The 21,444-nt window shown below is 44.5% G+C and overlaps 1 protein-coding gene across 3 annotated transcripts in view; it reads left to right on the top strand.

Moving 5' to 3' along the window:
- Positions 1–19,993, top strand: part of TAF3 (TATA-box binding protein associated factor 3) — a 126,424-nt gene extending 106,431 nt beyond the window's left edge. For all 3 annotated transcript variants that reach the window (XM_074358064.1, XM_074358063.1, XM_074358065.1), the window contains 3 exons: positions 13,922–14,177; positions 17,142–17,248; positions 18,009–19,993. In XM_074358064.1, the coding sequence (XP_074214165.1) occupies positions 13,922–14,177; positions 17,142–17,248; positions 18,009–18,123 (478 nt within the window). In that variant the 3' untranslated portion in view covers positions 18,124–19,993. The remainder of the gene's footprint in view (positions 1–13,921; positions 14,178–17,141; positions 17,249–18,008) is intronic.
- Positions 19,994–21,444: the final 1,451 nt, after the last annotated feature.

The following is a 21,444-nucleotide window of genomic DNA, read 5'->3' as shown; positions in this document are numbered from 1 at the left end:
CCCCCCCATTTGTCGTGCCTGGAAACTGTTCTCAAGGGCCTGTGGTGAGGCCAGTACCGCCTTCCGATAGTGTTAAAATTCAGGGTCACTTCACAAGGACCTCAGATTCCTTTTACTGAACTCCCAGTAATGAGTGTCCAGAGTTTCCCTTCGTCTGTGTTGAGGGTAAAACTAAAAGACTGACCGTGCAGTTACAGCGTCAACGCTCAGAGTGTGTGGGCTGGTTTGCCTGCGGAGCGGCTGGGCCTGGCCCCGCAGTCAGGGTCTGCCCCGGGCCAGCCGCCGGGCGATTGTTAGCCCAGTTGGCTTTGAGCAAGCGCAGGAGAACTGGGCCGACTCCGGGCGTTCGTCCACGCTTTCGTTTCTACCAAGAAGACAGAGCAGAGTGGCGCGAGGGGCTCTCCTGGGGCGGGGCTGCTGCGGTGGCGCCGGCGGCGGGGACGCGGCAGAGCGGGGCTGCCTCTCGTCTCCGTGTCAGTGTGCGCTTCTCTCTCTAAAGCTCGAAATTCCATTAAAGGAGCTTCTCATTAAAAAAGATAATTTTAAGTATTGGTGAGGCATTAAGAGAAAAGGTAAGTGTAGGCAAAGACTCTGGGGCGAATAATGGTGGCTGTCGGGGCGGAGCGCCCTTGCCCCTCGCGGCTCCCAGGTGTCGCGCTGACGCCGCGCGCCGCCTGGGCCCCGGGACGAGGCGCCGCTGCTTCCCTGCCTGTTCCGTGGCGCGCTCGCGGGCGCGGTGGCTCTGCTGCCGTGGCCGGGGGGTCGCTGTACGCGAGCAGTCGTGAGCTGCCCTCCTCGGTGAGCTCCCTCCGCACGTCCGGTAACGCGCAGTCCGTTTCCAGTCAACGTCTAATGCCGTGTTTGATCACGTGACAGATTCATTTGTGACGCCTTTCATGAAAACAGTATCGTCATTAATAATCGTAAATTTTCTTTTGGCTGAGACGCCATGATAGATGCTCTCTTTTTACAAATGTAACCCTCTGCCCCAAATATGCAAATTATGCTGGGATATTTTTCGGTGACCACGTTACTCCTGGAAATTAGTTTTCTTTCTGCTAGCGTCTTGTCACCACAGCCATGAATATTGTCAGATTCCTTACAATTCAGGAAATTCTTTCAATAATCAGACGTCTCTTAGCAGAGGTGCTCAAAATTTGATGCTTTTCTTTTTGTGTAAGTAATTCGATTTTTTGTTGCAATTTACAGAATCTAGCTTATGCCTGGGAGGAGGCTTCGTAATAGTTGTAATTTCTAAATTACTTATATATAATGTATATGTGTGTGTGTATTTATATATATACACATATATATACAGTATATACAAGTAGTTTAGAAATTGTATGTATGCATACACACACAGACATACACATGCATAGATATTTGTTGTCTTTTTTGTGTTCTAAACTTTTCTGATTAACACATTTTTGACAGTACAACCAGAAGTAGAGAATAACCGTGGGCAATCACAAAAATAACCATTTAAAGTATTTTTAAAGAAAGTGAAAATTTTATATTTTTATGTAGCCAGATTTAACTGAAAGAGATTTAATAGGTAAACATGTATAGTGGTGTTTTAGTGACAAGTTCTTTAGAAAAATAATAGCAAACGATTTTATCTCACTTTCTGCATTTTTCTTTCTATACTTAAGTTTACATGTTTGTTGATTTTTAGAGGAGACACTGGGGATTGAACCCAGGACCTGTGTATGCTAAGCATGCGCTCTACCACTTGAGCTGTATCCTCCCCCAGGGTTCAAAAAGCATCTTTCTATACCTAAAATGTTTTTTATTCACTTGTAACTTTTCTCCAGTCCGAACAAATTTAGGGTGACTTAAAGAGAGAACATAAATTTCTAGAAAATAGAGATGGTAAACCAAGACCAAGGACAAGGGAAAAAAGCAAATGATTGCACGTCAAATATGATCACGACCTCCTAGTAACAGGGGCAAAAAGTGAAATGCGTTTTTAAAAAGGAAGGTACCTCTTAGTTTCTCAAGAGAGACAAAGTTTTTCAAGACACTAAATTTGAAATTTTATTTCCATAAGGAACCAGATGAACAATGTCTTCCATAGCAGCTTTTACAGCAGATAAAAGGTGTTTTTTATTTGACTGTTTCTTACACCAACCCCTAATCCAAGGGTGCAGCATAGAAACACACTCATTGAAGATGATGCTGTAAAAGAGTCTTCTCTTCTCTGGTTGAAACGCTCTTACTTTCGTTTTATGTTTGTCAAGACTCTTGGTTGCAAGTAGCAGAAACCCCAATCAAACTAGCTCAGAGAAGCAAAAGGCGTTTATTTGATTTCAGGTGAGGCTGTATCCAGGGTTCAAAAAGCATCATTAAGACTCGGCTCACTTTCTTTTTCTCCATCTTGCCTCTGTGTGGTGGCAAAGATGGTCCAAGTTGCTCTTGACTGATACTGAAGCCCGCTTTCATGGCATCCATGCCAGTCCCCATCCAGGAACCTCGCCAGGTTCACCCGCCCCAGTGGTACAGGAGATGGCTCTCTCAGGGAGGGAAGTGGTAGGTTCCAGAAGGAAAGGGGGAGCTCTCTTACCAGGATCAGGGATGCAGGGCAGGCGAAAACAGTTGATATGTTTTTTTTTTATGTTATGTTATGTTATGTTATGTTATGTTATGTTATGTTATGTTTTATGTTATGTTATTTTATTTAGAAAAGCAGTCAAATTCATAGTTTTATAAAAGCATGCAGAGCAAGTAAGCTTGTTGGTTTAAAACAAAATAGTCTTTTAGAAGTAAAGTTCAAGAACATTTCAGACCATCATCCTGTCAGACTTGGAAGGCCTTTTGTTCTCCTATTCTTAATTTGTTTCCCTCCCAATAAAAATGTCTGCTTTGATTTTTTTTTTAATTGAAAAGTGTTGATAGTTTTCTTTGTTTTGCCCTGGTTAACTTGCCCTTGGTCCTAAAACATTTCATAGGTATTTTGCTTATATTAGAAACGAAATAACAAGAATAGTGACCAAAAATAAATAAATGAATAAAAATTTAAAAACTTAAGAATGACTATATTTAAAATTTATGGCAGATGACTTATTTTTAATGCTAGGGAAAGACGTAACATTACGAATGAAATTTCCCAGCAGCTGAACAGTGAGAACGAGAATTGTGGGTTGTGTATGTTCCTTCTTGCTGCCTTGTGCTGCTTAGAAATTGAGGAGCCCCAGCCCAAACCCATATATCTCAGTTCTATTTCCAAGAGGAAGCAGGTAGTTAAAATTTTTCTTATTCGGGTCTTCAGCCCTTTTCTGATTTCTCCGGACCCGGAGACCCTGACCACCGTTATCACGCTCTCATCCTTACTGACCTAAAGTTATGATGAAATCTGCTCGTTGAGTTTCTCCCCCTGGCACATGGTAGCTTGTTGATTAACACTAAAGATGCAGGATGTTCAAGAGAAAAAAAAAAGGGTCTGCTGTCAGAAAAACTGGCTTCAGGTTTTGGGAAGTGCTTTTACTACACAGTAAAACAAGTGGAAAGATTATAATCAAAGCTTTTCCATCTTACTTGTAAACAATTACAGCACTTACACGGATGCCACATTAGAAGACTGGGGAAAATTTACTGGATTCCATTCTAATGCAATTAGAGCTAATTTTGTTCTTTAAATGAATAAAAGGTCAGCTAGTAAATCTAGCTTATCTTGAGTTCAGACTTCAATAAATTGTTTTATTTAATTTGTTGTGAAAGATCTTATCCTTAATGGGTCTAGGTCTTACTAGTTCACTTAGGGTTTAAAATATTTATGACCACCTTTTTAGATATGATTTGAATGATAGTTGGAAAGTTTCTCTCTGCACTGTTATCGCGGCCCAGGATCACTAATTGAGTGAATATAGGAAGGTACTTAAGATTTGTTATCTGGAAAAGGCTGATGCGAACTTCCAGAATTTAAATGTCCTTTAACCAGTGACAGGCAGAGATAATTTAGCTGTATCATGGTAACCTTTTGGATACCATCTGACTATAATTTCCCCTAAAGATCAAACTACTCACACTTCTAGTGTTTAAAAGGGATATGTGCCTACTAACGAAAACACTCTTATTATTACTGACAACAACATAGAAGGTAAATTCTTTGCATTCTATTGTTTCCTGTCATTTTTATGGGGCTGTGATATTAAAATACTTACGTAAAGGCTTCAGAGGCACAGTGTGATGTTTCCTCTTTCTTCCCGCTGCTGCCTTTGTGCTTGTGAGATGGGGACCCATGTGCTGCAGCCTTCTTCAAATGTGGACGTCAGGGTCTCGGCACATGAGGTTGAGGGACATGTCCCCTTGGGGACCGACTAACCACATTAGCCCTGTTCTCATATCTTCCCTTTGGCCTCCAGGTCTACCACCCAAAACCCGCTCACCTTCCCCAGCCTCGCCTCTCAGTGAGGGAAAGGCCATGTAACTTCCTCTTCTCATTCTAACTTCTCAAAACCTACTCCTTGTTTTCTTTCTTTCTTTCTAAGACTTTCTTCCAATTTATTTTTCCGATTTTATTCCAAAACTCACTGCATTCTGCCCTGGAAGCTTTCCTGAAGCTTCTCACTAAGATGGTTAAATGCTCCTCAGGGCCCTGCCGTAGTCGGTAACGCCCAGCTGCTTGCTGTTTGGAGACCCTTGCTCCCCCCAAGCCCTTTTTGAAACTCTCTGTTCCTTGTTTTTCTTGATATTACTCTCATATGTTTCTTTCTTTCTCCATCATTCTTTCTGTTTTTCTTCTATCACTTTTTCTTTCTCTTCTTGCCCTTGGCCCACTGCAACTCTGGATCTTTATTTCCAGTTCAGATCTCTCCCTCAAAACGCAGACTGGGCTGCCCGGTTACCTGCCCGAAAGTCCCCCTGGATGGACCAGAGGCTCCTCAAATGTAGTGTTTCCAGAGTGAAAACACCCTTACTTCCCAGCCTTGTGCTGCTTACGTGTTTTATTTGTTGATGAAAAGACCAGAGCCTCCATTTTCAAGCCATCTTAGTTTCTAGAGTAACTTGAAAGAAGACAAACACACCCTGACTAGGAGCACTGGGGGATTTTATTTATGTCATAACACCAGCTGGATGTCTGAAAACTAAGACGGGAATGTCTCCCGGCTCCACAAGTGTTGTTCTGAACAAAACTTAAGGAAACAGAAAGACCCCTTCCTGGGAGGCCACTTTTGGCCATCGCTTGAGCTCTCCGCGTCTCATGCCTCCCAGTCTGCGTCTTCGAGTTTGGGTCTCTCCTCCTCGTCCAGACGCCAGTGAGCATCGGTCCCAGAGGAGGGAAGGGTGCCTGTATCCTCTCCACAGGCCTCCGGAACTGCCCCCAGGTGAAGATGCCTTTAACTCAAACAAAAAAGCCTTCAGACACCAAAATTGTTTTGCCTCCTGGAGAGAACAGCAGATGTTTCCTTTTCCCACCTTGCCCGTCAAGTCTCCAGCGCAGGTCACCCTGCACCGGTCTCGGCTCTAAGCTCTGCCTTCTGACAGGCGCCAGCATTGCCAGCCGCAGCCACGGAAGCCCGAAACCGGGGGAGGAGGGTCCGTCCCTCCCTAACTCCCAGCCCCCCGACCCGGCAGCCAGCCCACCGCCAGGCCCCACCGGCTTTGCCTGCAGTGTTTCTCAATTCCGTGCCCTCTTCTCCGCTCCTGACGCTGCTCCAGCTGCCCTCCACACCTGCCTCCTCCAGAGCAGTGTGTCTGGAGCCCTTAAACCCTCTGTGGTGCCCTTAGGTGCTGTGGCGCTTCCAGACTGCTCGTAGCTTCCCCGTCCAGGGCGGGGTGTTTTCCATCTTCCTTTGCTCAGGGTGTCCCACCCGCCTCGGCCTCCACCTCCCTGCCGTTTCATCAGAGTAACTCAGAGTCCTCCGTTAAAACTTCCACTTGTCATCAGGGGAAGTGACCACAGTACCCCTGGCCCACTCCACCCCCCCCCACCCGGCCATCTTCCCGGTGCGCACAGTACACTGTTTTCATCCAGATGGAGCCATTTCGTATGCTTTCTGTATCTACCTTTATGGGACTGCCTTCTCCCCAAACTGCTTCTTGGAAATTGTGTGTCCCATTCACCTTTAAATCGACTCACCTTTAACTCAAAGACCAGGAGACACAGTTGATGCGCGATGAATGTTTGTTGAGATGGATTCTTGAGCTGAGACGGTCTCTTAGCCGTTGAACCATAGAACAGGCTCTCCCTCTCTGTTTGAACAAACTTTCATGGATTGGAAGTAGTATCAAAATAAAGTTTACTTGAGTTACTTTTCCAGAATGGCTGTAACAGTAGGAGCAAGTCTGTTTTGATGCAGTAAAGAGCCCTGAAGTGGGAGTGCGAAGGAGGACGAGGAAGCTGCCTCCCAGCCCTGCGGGGGGAGGGGAGGGCTCCTCGCGGTGGGACCCCTTCCGTCAAGATCGCTTGTCCTCCCTAAGACCGAAGACTCTTCCCAAGACCCTGGTGTTCTGCTTCGTTTTAGAGGTCACTTGAATAATAAGAAGATGCTGAAAATAAGCTGCTTAAAAGAATTGGAAGGCCCTAGAGGTGGAATGACTAAGGTTCCAAATATGTTTTGTTAAATATTATGAAGTCGGTCATTCTGTAGTATATGAAAAAGGGAAATGGGTTTTTTTTTTTAAAGACATGCGTTATCTGTAATAGGTGCACACGCATATACTCTGAACAGATGAAAAACGACTCCCCTCAACTTGGAAGTGACGTGATCACAGGAGCTTTTCCCCCGGAAGACACTCACTGATGGTCCGTCTTTGACTCTCTGCCGAGTGTACTTAGGAAGCCCATCATTACTTCTGCCTCTGTGGCCCGGAAGGATGAAGATACATGTGTGTATGTGTATCTACAGAGCACATGCTATAAATAGATACATTTTTTTCCTGTGCTATTTACAGAAGAAGATAAAAATTCATTTGAAGCTTGGCGATTTTTGGTGAAGACACAGCAACTGTTACCAAATTTTAGTATATTTTAAAGTAGTGGTGTTCAGTTTTCCAAGCATGACTTCAGTTAATAACCAAACAGCATAGCACTCCAGTGAGATGCAAATCTTAATCACAATCCTGTTCATGTTTCAAGTTCACTGAATACCCTCTTTCTGCTCTTAATGTTTTCAAATAACTGGGATGTTACTTAATCCTGTAAATGAATGAATGAATGAATGAATGGAGGTTTATCTTTTATGGTTAACTTGCCACTTGAGCACACTTTCCTGTGAAAGCATCTCCTCCTTCTCTGTAGGCTCCAAGCTCAGAGAGTATTAAAAGTAAAGGCTCATCTATGTCGAATGTTCAGTTTGGTTTCTCTTTTTCTCACTTCAGGCACCCTTTCTTTGCCGGAGAAAAGTAGAAGCTTTTCTGAAATCACAAGATCTCTTAGAAGTTCTGACTCCAGGGAATTTGGTCTTTGGAAGGAACCCCGACGGTGCCCTAGACAATACTGTCATGGTTTTACATTTTTTAAAGAACCATTTTGCATTCTTAAAGTACTAATTTTATTACACACATAGTGATAGAGTGTTATAGAGGACACACTTGTGCCCAGTGGTAAATTTGAATCAGATGTTGGTTCTTCTCTTAGGAACATGGATAGAAGCAATCATAACAGAAGGAAGAAAGTCTGTCAGAGATACATCTAAAACGATACCAAAGTCCAAGGTGATTACTTCCAGCTCAGAAGGATCAAAAAAGATTTGGATGGAGTAGAATTTGAAGAGAGTCCAAAATGCTCTCCTCCTAAAGTCACCCGAAATACCTGTGTATGTGTGTGGTTGTGTCACCAGCAAGATACACATTGAGGTTTATTCATTTCCATTTATTTTTGACTTATAGACAATTTTATAAATTTTTGAATACGTAAAACTTTTACTTGCCGCCAAAGTGGAAGCAATGTAATAAGATACATTCAGAGAAGTCTTGTTTTTCTTCCCTTTCCCGCCACCTTTTTCCTCCATTTTTGTTTCTTCATAGGCTGCCATTTTTGTTTCTTTTTTTAAAATTATTATCCTTCTAGCATTTTTTTTTGCAAATATGGGGAAATATGCATTATTTATTATTTGTCTAAGTACTCATGCCCCTTTAGGATACTTTATAGATGTTGAACATTTGACAGGAGACGTCTAATCATTTGGGTATATCCTTTGGAAACGCACGTTCTACAGTGGCTATGTTTTCCTCTAATTACTTCATGCAGTCTGTTTCATTTTTCAGATAGGTCTTGCCTGAATTAAAAGGTAAAATGTTTGCTGCTTGATACGTACTTGGGCTGTGACAAGGTAAAGTACGCGTTTTATGAGATGACGTAAATATTCGAGAGGCACACCAGGAGCTTGAGACGTTAAATCCGTTTACAGCTGCGTTCTAATTACGGGAACGCTAAACGTGAGCTGAGAGATCACGAAGAGTAAGGACAGTGACTGATCTGAAGAGCCCACATGAAACTGGTTCTCCTAATTGTCTCTGGGCATTTGTTCCTTTGATCACATGTGAAATAAGGGAACGACTGTGTTCCAGTTCGGCATTTTAAGTACAGATGCTCTAAAACAGAATTTCTCCTAAATTCGGAATATTCATTTATGTACCTAAATGAGATCGAGTAAACATTTGATGTATTAATTTTCTCTTTCCACATAGCAAATGATCCCAAAGCATAGCAGCTAAAGCGATAAACACATATTACGTCCTAGTTTCCTGTCGGGGCGGGAATTTGTGTGGTTCTGACTCCAGTCCCTGTCCAGCTGCTGCCAGGGCTCCGGTCACTGGAAGGCTCCCCAGGGCTGGAGGACGCCCGCGAGCTCACACGTGGCTTTGGGGAGGAGGCCCCAATTGCTGGCCTCCTCGTAAGGCACCTTCAGCATCCTCATGGCTTAGCATCTGGCTTCCCCAGAGCAGCTGACCCAAAAGAGATCAAGGTGGAAGCTGCTGTGTCCCTTATGGCCTAGTTGGGACACAAGTGTTTTCACAGCATCCTGTTAGCCGAACGAGGCAGAGCCCGCTCAGTTGGCGGGCAGGCCGCACGGGGAGGAGGGGCCGCTGGGAGCTGGCCGCTGCACTTGGCTTAGTGTGTCCGGGACTTTTAAAATAGGAGCAAGAAAGCAAACCTGATGCTTTGTATAACCACTGACACAACTCTGCGGGTTTATGGTAATAGTATCGTGAAATCGCAGCGGTCTATTTTTAGTGGCTGTAAGGAGGGGTTAGTTTAAAGTACATGGGAATCTGTTTCTCATAGCATCTCAAATGGTGCATGGTGTTTCTGAGATTCATTGAAGTTTTAAAATCTGAAGAAGAAAAGTGAGTTGTGGCTTAAGGAACTTTTTTTTTTTAATCAAGGTAGTTTTTCTCCCAAACACTGAAGAACTTTTCTGCTCAGAAGTTTATGTAAAATTCAAGGAGGTGATGGCAGTAGTTTTTACCTGTGACATCGTGTTGTCACCGTTTAAAACTGGCTGTTGGCTTTTAAAGGTGAACGAGGGAGCCATTGTGAGGGAACTTGGGAACTGTGTGCAGTTTAGTGGCCAGTTATTCAGACTTTGATAATTTAGATGCCGGCTTCATCGTGTTTGCACACAAGAGCTGAATAATGAGGCTCATTAAACTCCCTTTGCAGACGCATCCAAGTCATATTTGCCTGTAACCTCCGAGGCTCCGTGGGGCTGGCGGGGTGGGGACTGGCCCTTTGTTGACTTGTCAAGCTGTGAGTTTGCATTTCAGGCCAGGCAGCTCATGACCCACTCTATTTATTTCACCATTTTGTGGTGGGGAAACAGGTAAAGAATTCCTGCCGAAAATCCCTCCTTCTACACGTTTTTATGAATAATGCCAGTGTTTGTAGCAGGTAGAGCCCCCTGATCAAATCCTCCAAAAGATGTAATGTTAGCAGCGGGGAGCCATTGTGGGACCCAGCTGTGGGCGGTGTTGGTTACTGTGGGAGACACTGCTTATTCAGCGGAGCGCTGGAAGAGAACTGACTCTGCAATTAAAGAGGAGGGGACGAGCGGTATTTCAGGGAGGGAAACAGAAGCAAAGTGCTGTCTAGAAGTAGGAGGCAGTAACGATCGGTGATGAAGGCCAACAGGGATCCAAAGCTGTTTTTACGATGATCCAGTCAGATTAAGTGACGATGGTTTAATCTCACAAGTGATGAGAAATTGTATCACTTTATACTGTTTATATCTTTTCTCCATAATATTCAAAATTGAGGAGCTAATAAAAGAATTGTTCTTAAGACTGTGCCTCCAGTTACCACAAAAGTAACTGAGCAGCTTAGAATCAAGAGTAACTTTCAAACTCTAGTGAATATTCTCGTGAAACTCACAATTGTTGGGAAAAACGAGTCACTTTAGAGCCTATATGATACCAGTCTCTCCTCTTAGAAGCAGAAAGTTAGGACATGTTTTGTCTCCTCAACACTGAGTACCCACTTCAGTGTTTTTTCCTTTTGATTCTCAGAAAATTTGAGGAAAAAACACACACATATACACACACACACACACACACACACACACACACACACACACACACACACACACACACACATAAAATCACTGCATACCAAATCTAAAAGGATAATTTACTGGGACTGGAGGGGAACATTGGGCATTTTGGACGGATTATCTTTCTTATGACTTATTTTCATCAAAATGCCGTTTCTCTAAATTGAAAAATAAGAAGGTATATACAAGTAGGTATTTCTCAGGTTTCAGGCACTGCCCCGTGAATTGATCAACCACGTGTGTACATCCGTTGGCTGCACTGCTAATGCTAAACCATTCTCATGGTACCGTTCGCAGGCCTTGTCGGTAAGGCAGAAATCTAAGAAAAATAGAAAGAAAATGAAAGGGGATTGGGAAAGAGTCAGGCAAGGCAAACAGCATTCATGATGCTTAACACATATTCAAACTTCAGTAGCTTAAAGCAATTTAAAAGCATCTCCAGATAACAGAACGGAACCTTCACGGTGTGCTTGTACCTCGCATTGCTGCCATGATCATGCTTGGCCCAAGAATGGGTAGACAGATGAGGAATTAGAATCCATGGTGACGGGCAGAAATCTCAGTGGTCCTGGAACTCAGTAGATAGTGTGGAAGGAAGGTCGGCAGGAAGGAAAGACTAGAGGAATTGGCCTATTTTAAAATATTTTAAGCAGCAAAAACGTATTCAAAACTAAAATAATTAGAAGAGCATTCTTACTGTGAATTAGGCATGAAGCTTACTAAAGTTGATAAACACATATTAAGGCACTGTGTTTAATACTGCAAATAATTCAAAGACAAGTAAGGCACTGCCCACCTTACTCCTAAGGAGGGTTCCCCCTAATGTGGGTGATACAGACGGGTGTGCACACAGTTAGGGTACAGAGCAGCCATGGGTGTTGCATTGTTTTGAAAAGACCCAAGGCTATTAATTTCAAAGAAAATACCTGAGAGCATTTTTTATAAATGATCAAAATTCAACCTTTTAAGTAAAAATTAGAACTTTGGAAAACATACCATTACAAGTTGACAGCTCCTCAATAATTTAAGACATTTTTGATGAAATGGATGGTAACGCCAAGTGTGATTTTCTGAAATATTGTATAATGTGTAAATATTTAAAACAGCTGCATAATTCAGTGAACCAGTATTCTCAGTGGCCAATGCATGATGTTATAAACTCATGCATAGGTAAAATGTCTGTTCACACAGATCAATGGATTTTAATGAAACAGAATACGAAAAGCTTACTGATACGGCTTCAGATTGCATATTGCAGCTAACTGGTACAAAACTACCACTTGTTGCATTTTGGTGTAGTAGTAAAGAAGAATTTACACAATTATCTGAAAAAGCCATTAAAACACCCCTCCCTTCTCCAGTTACATATGCATACATCAAGGAGCTTTGCAGAAATACAAAACTGCCAATCTTCTCACAAAACTGTTTTGTTTTGGAAAATATATTTACTTTTCATTTAAAGAAAAGTTATCTGTTAACACATAATGGGTTTGTAATTGCTACTTTGAATTGAATTCAATAATTATTTTAAAATTTCTCTTTCAGGTTTTAATATGGTAAATATTGACAGATGCACATTAAAGTTCTTTCGGTTTCTCAGTAATTATAAGGTTTAAATGTAAGATTGTGAAGGGATTCTAAGACCAAAAGATTTGGAGATTTGCTACCTTAGAACTTCTCTTAGTGAGGGTCCACGGGTGGCACATCGTCAGATTTTGTTTGCCTAAAAATGTTATCCTTATCCTTTTTTTCTCCCTTGACTTTATTATTTTTTTTATTTATTTATAATCATATTATACAATGTTGTGTCAAATTCCAGTGTAGAGCACAATTTTTCAGTTATACGTGAACATACATATATTCATTGTCACATTTTTTTCTCTGTGAGCTACCACAAGATCTTGTATATATTTCCCTGTGCTATACGGTATAATCTTGTTTATCTATTCTACATTTTGAAATCCTGTCTATCCCTTCCCACCCCCGCCCCCTTGGCAACCACAAGTTTGTATTCTATGTCTATGAGTCTGTTTCTGTTTTGTATTTATGCTTTGTTTTTGGTTTTGTTTCTGTTTTTTAAATTCCACACATGAGTGATCTCATGTGGTATTTTTCTTTCTCTTTCTGGCTCACTTCACTTAGAATGACATTCTCCAGGAGCATCCGTGTTGCTGCAAATGGCGTTATGTTGTCGGTTTTTATGGCTGAGTAGTATTCCATTGTATAAATACACCACCTCTTCTTTATCCAGTCATCCGTTGATGGACATTTAGGCTGTTTCCATGTCTTGGCTGTTGCAAATAGTGCTGCTATGAACATTGGGGTGCAGGTGTCATCCTGTTATCCTTATTCTCGAAAGATGTTTTCAAAGACAAAACTTGTCTTTAGCATATTGAAGATGTTATTCCACTGTCTTCTAGATTTTATCATTGCTGTTGAGAAATCCACTGTCACCTGTTTCTTCTTTGAAATTACTTGTTCTCGTTCCCCCTTGGGCTCCTTTTAGACTTCTCTCTCTTTGTGCTGTTTCATAGTTTGACTCTGATGTGTGCAGGTGTGGGTTTCTTTTTATTTATCTTGCCTGGGATTTGCTGGGCTTCTGAAGTCTGTGAGTTAGTATCTTTCATCAGTTCTGTAAACCTCATGGAGGAGGGAGGCAGACCAGAAACAGACATGGCCAAGAGCTGATGCCTGCGAATCTTTGCTACGTAAGCTGTTGTGCTGTTTTTTTCTCTACTTGGAATGGTACTTTTTCCCCCCAAATAAAGGAACTTTGTAAAAAAAAAGAAGAAGAAGAAAAAGTAGAATTTTAGAATCAAATAGACCTCGGTTCAAAGCCTGCCACCCAGTTACCTAAATTCCCCTCTCTCTCTAATCCTGTTTTGGTGTCTATAGAACGGGGTCACGGTAGCTCCTCTGGAGTTGTGAGGACTGGACGAGGTGATGTGAGTAAGGCTCCCAGCATGCTATCTGCCTTCTGGAGGCGCTCAGTTAACTAGTACCTGTCACTGACTTACCCAGGGTCACATAGCCAGCCTGGGGAAGACTCAGGGCTGGGACTCGGGCACCCTGACTCTGAGCCTGGTGCTTTCTCCACCCGCTCAGAGCCTGAGCTCTGAGATTAAGACAGAAGAGACAGCCCAGCACACGGCTCTAATTAGGAGCTGGTGGTGTCACCGGGAAAGGAGCTGGAGCTGCTGCCTCCCTCCCGGGGCGCCTCACTCCTGCTGCCTAATGTATCTCCCGGCCGCGACTGAGTAAGTTGAGAAGCAGGTTGGTGAAGGGCCTTGACCCCTGAGATCTGTCCCATCCCTGGACTTTCCAATAAAGGATTCTGCTGCTAGAAGAACAGAGTGATTTTTGTGGTAATATTTTGAGATATTTGGCCTGACTCAGCTGACTTTTCCTTTTCTCTCTTTTGTTGACAGTGTCATCAGCAAAGTTGTTCCAGCCCCCGAGGCTAAGCCCGCGCCCTCTCTGAACAGACCCAAGACGCCACCGCCTGCACCAGCCCCAGCCCCCATTCCCATGCACGTCACCCCTGCCCCGGTGCCTCTGCCACTCCTGGCACAGGCCACCGCGCCCCCTGCTCTGATGCCGGCTCCATCTCCTGCCATCTCCGGAGCTGCAAGTTCCAAAGCGCCTGTCCGGAGCGTGGTAACGGAGACCGTCAGCACTTACGTGGTGCGCTGCTTTTTATTTTGGGGGTACTTAAGAAAAAGTCACTTAAGAGCTCACTCTTTTATCATGAAAATGTTTTCAATTAAAAAGCAGTGTCGCATGTATCGTTATTGAATTTCAGAGGCTATTCTTTATGGCTGGAAAGGTATTTTCATTGCATTTTCAAGCTTTCGGCGGAAAACCATTGTGTTACAGTGTTTGCATATTTAGTCTCCATAAATAATGTCAAAGCATTTTCTTTATTTTGCATTGTTTTGCACTCTGACTATATACATAAATACAACACTATCAGTGTATAAATAAGAGATGAATAGTGATATTTAAATCCCACGTTGAATTTCTTGATCAAGCAATTAAAGTATTCACTTAAGAGTATAATTTATGTGATGTGCGCACGTCTGAGGCACCAGCTGCTTTTTTCGTAGTAACAGCACTAATTACAGCGTCTCTTCGGCTGAGGTCCTGAGTAAACCAAGGCCCGCACAGTAAACGCAAATGAACTTGCAGACTGCAGACCTTCCCGAGCCCAAACCTGCCCGCAGGTGGGAACGCTCGCCTTGCGGAATGAGCTCATGCCGTCACCATGGGGCCGTTCTCACGTGTTTTCTCCACACTTAACAGCATCAGGTCTTATTCAGATGCTGAATCCAGTCGAGTAACGAAGCAGCTACGCAAATACGCTCTTCAGGCTCCGTGGAGTGACACGCAAAGTCACAACAAAAAGATTCCAGGCACGTGAAGGTCCTTGGTGGACTGACACTGCCGAGGCCGCGGAATACGCGGGCCGAGACCCGTCAGCCCAGTGGCGGCTGGGAGCCCTCCCAGCAGATGTGCCCGGGGGGCGGCGGGCTCGGACTCCTGCTGTCGCTCTTAGAAGCCGTGCAAAGACAACAGCTCTATAAAAGCGCCCTGGGCGGAAGTTTCAACAGATCGTTAAATATTTGAGGCACTAAAATGATAGCAAAGGATAAGAAAATCTCAAAAGTATTCAGAGGATATAAAGACATGAAAAAACAACAGGAAAATACTAAATTGGCAATTCAAGACAAAACAGAAGATGTGGTACAAAAATCTTGATCATCAAATCGGCCCATTCAAGGGCCCAGTTGCTCCAGGCATTTATTAAGGCCACTTCACCCCAAGGTGGGTTGGTCAGGGAAGATTTGACACAAGCCCCCCAACCTCCATGTTTTCAGATGGTCGCTGTGGTGTGTTCTAGCCCTAAATTTTCTGACTCTGCAGTGGAGTGTTGAGTTCACTCCCTGGAGATGCATCAGATTTGCAGACTACATGGACACTTTGCAGACAGAAGACAAAATGTGTGATTTGGGGGAAGCGCACAGGCTAGAGAGTAAAAAGGCCAGTTTTGTCACTACTTAATTGAGTGACATTGGAACTGTCACTGACGTTCCCTTAGCTCCAGCTGCACCATCTGTACCCTCGCCAAGCCTTGTTTTAGGGTGATGAAGCCAACGCAGATATTTGAAAGAACCGAGTAAACCGTGAAGGTCCGGGTGTTGGTTATTACAGGGGCTGTGGCAGATTTCTCACGTGGCAGGGTCACGGCCTCCTAATTTTGAGAAAGGGCAGCCGGCCGCGGGGCTGGCCGTGCCCGGCGGCCTCAGGGGCCCGAGTGCCGGACCGGCCCGCACCCCAGACCGGTGGCCCAGGCTCACTGGTGGTCTCTCCCCTCGAGACTGGGGAGGACTGAGTCAGGGATGCAGCTGCCCAGGGGTTTGCTGAGGAAGCTTTCACACCAGCATCCTCTGCCTCTGCAGAGTCTGTGTCAAGAACGTCAGCCTTAAAACAACACATCAGGGGGATGTAACACCTGTGCCCCCGAGCCCCCCAGACCCAGGGAGAGTCAGTTCTCCCCCGCCTGGCCCGACACGGCCCTGCAAGGCAGCAGAAAAGTACCGGAGGAACCACCAGATGAGACGAGGTGCTGAGTTACTGCGCAAACCTCAGAAAATCAACTTTTCGTCATTGCTGGGTTGCAACACCCGTCATAGAGTTGTTTCTTTCAAATCGATCTCGTTGACATGCAGTTTGAAGAAGCAGTTCAATTAGGGAGCCTCCTTATTTGGAACTGCTGAGTTCAGGGGAGCTGACCCCAGAGCGCCCCGCATCTGTGGCAAAACAACGGGAAAACGTGCTGCCCCTCGGCCTCCCGCCTCCCTTTTTTGCTTGCCCTTTCGTTGATTGTACTTTACTGAAAATGTTATAAAGGGAATGGAAAGTTACTAAGTAACAACTCTTTTATATCCTTGATCTTATCAGCTAGTTCAGGAGAAGGGCTTGGCTAATAAGTAATAAGGTGATACCTGCGCATTGGCCATATTTATTAATTCCAGGCCTGTGAATGCGACGTTAGTGAGCTCCGTGGCTTTCAGAAATACCATCATCCCTGCCGCAAGGACGCTGGTTGGGGGAGGGGAGAGCTCAGTGGTAGAGGGTGTGCCAGCATGCACGAGGTCCTGGGCCCAGTCCTCAGGGCCTCCATATAGATAAATAAACCAATTACCTACCCCCCACCCCCATTTAGAAAGTTTCTAAAGCAGTAAAATTAGGTAATATTCATTCAAAGAAACAAAGACTGGTCATTCAGAACTTACATGTTTACAGTATTTTTTAGATAAAGGTGGTGATAGATCAGACTGCTCCCAGAAGTGATTATAAGATGCTTTGTTCTCTGATTTACAGGAGAGAGTTTAAAATATTCATTAGAATTGTCTTATCACTGGACACTTAGCAGGCATTTTCTTTTTCATGTGATCCCAGGAGAGTGATAACCAAGATTCCAACTTTCATAAATTGTTGACTCTTGTTTGTTGGGTTTTTTCTCTAAATTTAATCCATGGGATTATTGGCTTCACAGCGTAACATGATCACTCTTGTCCTGCCCTCTGTGGGGTTCTTCCTCCTCATCCCGTCTCTGTGTTTGCTCCCTCCCCGCTTCCAACCCAGATTCGAGATGAGTGGGGGAACCAGATCTGGATCTGCCCCGGGTGCAACAAGCCAGATGACGGGAGCCCCATGATCGGCTGTGACGACTGTGACGACTGGTACCACTGGTGAGTCCCGCTCGGGCCCTGGAGGGGCGGGCTCCGGACCCCCACCCCGGGTTTCCTCCCAGCCCGGGCGCCGCCCTAAGAACAGTGCCAAGCAGAATCCCTGCGCCAGGGACGTGCGCGTAATGGTAATGCAAAGATTGAGCATCTTTGGACTACTGTTATTCAGCCTAAATTCCAAACATTGTGCTTAGCTTCTGTATCCTTCTTGTTTAAAAAAGATAAAGGAGGCACAGGGGCCCCCTTTCCTGTCTCGCCAGTGATTTTCCGTCACAGCTGCAGTGGCTGACAGTGGCCCTGTGGACATGTCACAGGCTGCAGAAGTGAAGGCACAGCTTGCCTGGTTTTCGCACCTCCCCAAACCTAAGACACACCATCACGATACAGGCAAAGAATCTTCCCGTTTTATCTTTAAAATATCAGATATAAAAAGATAGAAATCCGTTTAGCCACCCGTATATGGTATCTCTGAGATAAAAACCAAGCCGTGACTCAGAAGAATTTCGCTCTTTCCGGCTGAAGGGACGAATGAGCCAGGTAGTTTGTCCTGTGGGGCCCGGGGCCCAGGCCCGTGGGAGGTGGTCACGCACCTGCCTGCCCAGCGAGAGGTCGGCATCCGTCAGAGCTGGTGGACGTGGATTTCCGGCAAATACGCCATAGACTTGAGAAAATATTTAGTGACATAAAAGTTTAAAAACAGAAAAAGGATATGTGTAAAAACCAAGCATATTTGTCTGAACTCTTTCCCTTGGTCGCCACGCAGGCCCTGCGTCGGGATCATGGCCGCGCCCCCCGAAGAGATGCAGTGGTTCTGCCCCAAGTGCGCCAACAAGAAGAAGGACAAAAAGCACAAAAAGCGGAAGCACCGGGCGCACTGACGCCCCCCGGGGGAGGGGAGGCGGCGGGCCCGCCTCCGGCCGCCTCCCGCCAGGTCCCTGCCGGTGTGAAGGTGCGATGGGTCGGGAGACCGAGGACAGGCACCATCCTCGCGGACTTTCCTCCCGAGTCCCGGGCGCGCGTGGTCCCGGTGGAGGCGCGCGTGGTCCCGGCGGAGGCACGCGTGGTCCCCGTGGAGACGCGCGTCGGGGTGGCGTTGGGGCGGCCCCTCCGCCTCCCAGTACCAGTGCAAGTATTACTAATAAAAAGACCGCAGTCTTCCCTCCGGATCCGCGTTGTTCTCTCCAGGGCCCTCCCGTGAGATTGGGTGACGAGATGCCGCGTGGACTGCCTCGACTGTGACCAAGGGGGACCTCGCTAGTCCGCATACAGCTCCCCCGCCTCCCTCTAGAATAAGATTCTCATCCTCCCACAAGAGAAAGCTCCCGGCGGAGTCTCCGTGAATATTTTTGTGATGAAAAATATATGAAGCTTCCCCTCCCTCCCTGTTTTTAGTACTAACATGTAAAATGTTCAGGCTTTTTTGTGAAATACCTTATATTTTTTAAGAAAAAGGTTTCTATCATGTCCTGTCTTCTTGTGTGTGGATTACTTTTGTTGACTCTCGTTTATTTTCTCTCTCTGCTGCCTCCTAACTTTGCCCTTCTCGAAACTGCTGGAGTTCTTCCCACTGCTGATACATTTCATCACCTATATAAACACTCTTCAGACCAGAAGATCTCCCCTAATGTAAATAATAAATATTTATGAAGTAGTTATTTTTTAAAAATTTTTTATCGTGTTTAATTCTGGCTTTCTCTGAAATCCATGTCTGTGATTTCAGCCATGTCTATAATTACCGCTGTACATAAGCAGAGGAGGCTGGAAAGAAAAGAGCCCCACGTAGTTCCAAGTTGCCTGCCTAGAGCTGAGCCCGCACGGGGCCCAAAGCCCGGGGACAAGGACCCTAGCAGTTGGAAGGAAAACAAGGCAATTTAAATCTGTGGTTTATGATTTGAAATTGTTTTGTTAGCTCTTTTGCTTCTGTAAATTTCTGTGACTTTTCTTTTGTTTCAAAGGACATGTGGATTCCCCGAAAGTAAAAAAAAAGAAAAAAAAGAAATATACTGTAGCATTTTGTGTTTATATTGTTTTATTTCTGCAAATCTGTTCATTGATATTGTGGTTTAAGGCTGAAATGAAGTATATTATGAAATTTTTTAGAAGAAAACTCATCAAATTTCAGGGTATCACAAAACTTTATTATATTACTATACTGCCCACTATTTATTATATGTTATAGATGTCTGAGAGATAAACCAAATATTTTATTTTTAATGTAAAACATCAAATTTAATTTTATTAGCATATTTTAGCAACTTTGGAATAAATATGGACTTCTACTTGATTTTGAAGTAATCCCAATTTGGGCCAGTGTAATGGATATCTTGAATGCTAGGATATGGGCTTTGAACCTAATACAAATATATTAATAGAAATTGTGATTTTTTTAATGCCAAGTAAATTGATATTAGTGTATGAGTTAATCATATTTTAAAACATATTATGTGGTTAGAGAAATGAGGTTTTCTGCCATGAATGTTAAATTGCAAATCAGTGGAAATGGAGTCAACCTTTTAAGAGTGCAGTATTTCATTGCCCTCCTTGTTCTAGAAGCCAAAATTTTTCTATCCCTACAAAAAAGAAACAAAGCATCTATGTTGAGATCCGTGTTTTTTGTTTTATTCATTTGAGATCATCCTAAATACTTTATACAATATTTTCACATGCACAAATCTACCCATTAGTGCTTTTTGGAGAGGGACGGGGGGGGTGAGGAAGTGCAAAATAAAGATTATTGGCTATTTCATAGTTTGCTTTTCCATTTTCTTTATTGAGGATTTAGTCCCTTGAGGCATGGTCAGTGGGTCTGGCGTGGCCACATCCAAGTGATCCGGTCACGCTCCTGAAACGAGAGCGGAGGAGCCTGTGTGTAACTTTCCCCCAGTCCTGCTGTGGAGAGGCTCGCCTCCCACAACATTGAAGGAATTTCAATCAGTTTGGTGTCCCTTGCTATTTCATGGTTGCTTTCCTAAATCCAGTTCATGATTTTATAAATGGCCTCTGCAATAATAAAACCAAAGAATCATTTTCAGGGGGCTGGATAGCTCAAGGGATTAGTAATGGAATACAGAGCCTTTCACCTCGAGGTCAGTGAGTTGAATCCAGTCCAGGTCACCAGAGACCCAGAGTCGCTCCCATCTCCTGCCTGTTCAGTGGCCTGTGTGACATGGACTGGTGGTCCCGGTTGCTCCTGGACAGCTGTCCGTCCACCAACCAAAGGAGGTTCAAGAAACGGCAAAAAGAAATGTGGATTAGAAAATAAAACACCTGTCTTCCAAAGCCAAGTTAGAAAGCTGGGCAGAGGCATTCTCCATAAAGTTACACCAAAGGAAAAGGAGTAACTGCAGATGTCGCAGACGTCCACAGGGCACAGAGATTAATGCACTTTCCTTGATGAAATCGAACAAAACAGGGAAAGGAAAAACCTGTACTGGGCGGGAGGCGGGAGGGGTGCATTGGAAGAGATGATGGTTTAATTGGGATAAACCTGAGGGGACCCACGCCACAAGAAGAGGGTGGGTTTTGACTTTTGACGGAGTAGGAAGTCACAGAGCAGCAGGTATTTGAGGAACTACAGGGACTGAGAAAATTCACGGCCAAACACGGAGCATAATCTCCCTTGGGAGCATGAGAAGGCTCCCAGGTGCCAGCAAACTCCTGGACCATTTTCACGGATGCCAGCGCTATCACTGACCTGAGTGTCGATGCTCTATGAAAAAAGTAGTCAGGAAAAAAAAAAAAAAATCTGTCCCAGCTAGTGATTGACCTGGAGGAGGTGGTATTTAAGAGACAGAAAAGGCAACACCCCTCTTTCCCAGGGCGCAGACACTCCTCTGGTGAGAGAATCCGCCAGACCCCGAGTAGCTGGCAAAGCGCTTTTTCTATGACTGACACGCTGTTTCTCTTCTGAAGGTGTCTGCAGTTAAGCACAGGGAGGATCTTTGTCGTCCAGCTGATTTGTGGCTCCAAATGTCCTGCAGGAAATCAGAGGGCATCAGAGCGTTCTGGCTCTGTCGGGCTTTTTTCAAAGATAAAATATGGTGCCTTCCTCTCCCGTATCCCCTAAACCGCCTTTGTTCTCCCTTCAATGGGACGATTCAACAAAGGCCGAGTAACCAAATTAAAGTATAAAATGAACACCGAGATAGGGAAACCTAGCCAAGAAGAATGCTAATGAGTGACGTTCACTGGAGGCACAC

This window comes from Camelus bactrianus, chromosome 35, assembly GCF_048773025.1.
Source record: "Camelus bactrianus isolate YW-2024 breed Bactrian camel chromosome 35, ASM4877302v1, whole genome shotgun sequence".
NCBI classification, from domain to species: domain Eukaryota; kingdom Metazoa; phylum Chordata; class Mammalia; order Artiodactyla; family Camelidae; genus Camelus; species Camelus bactrianus.
This window is presented reverse-complemented; position numbering and strand designations above follow the sequence as displayed.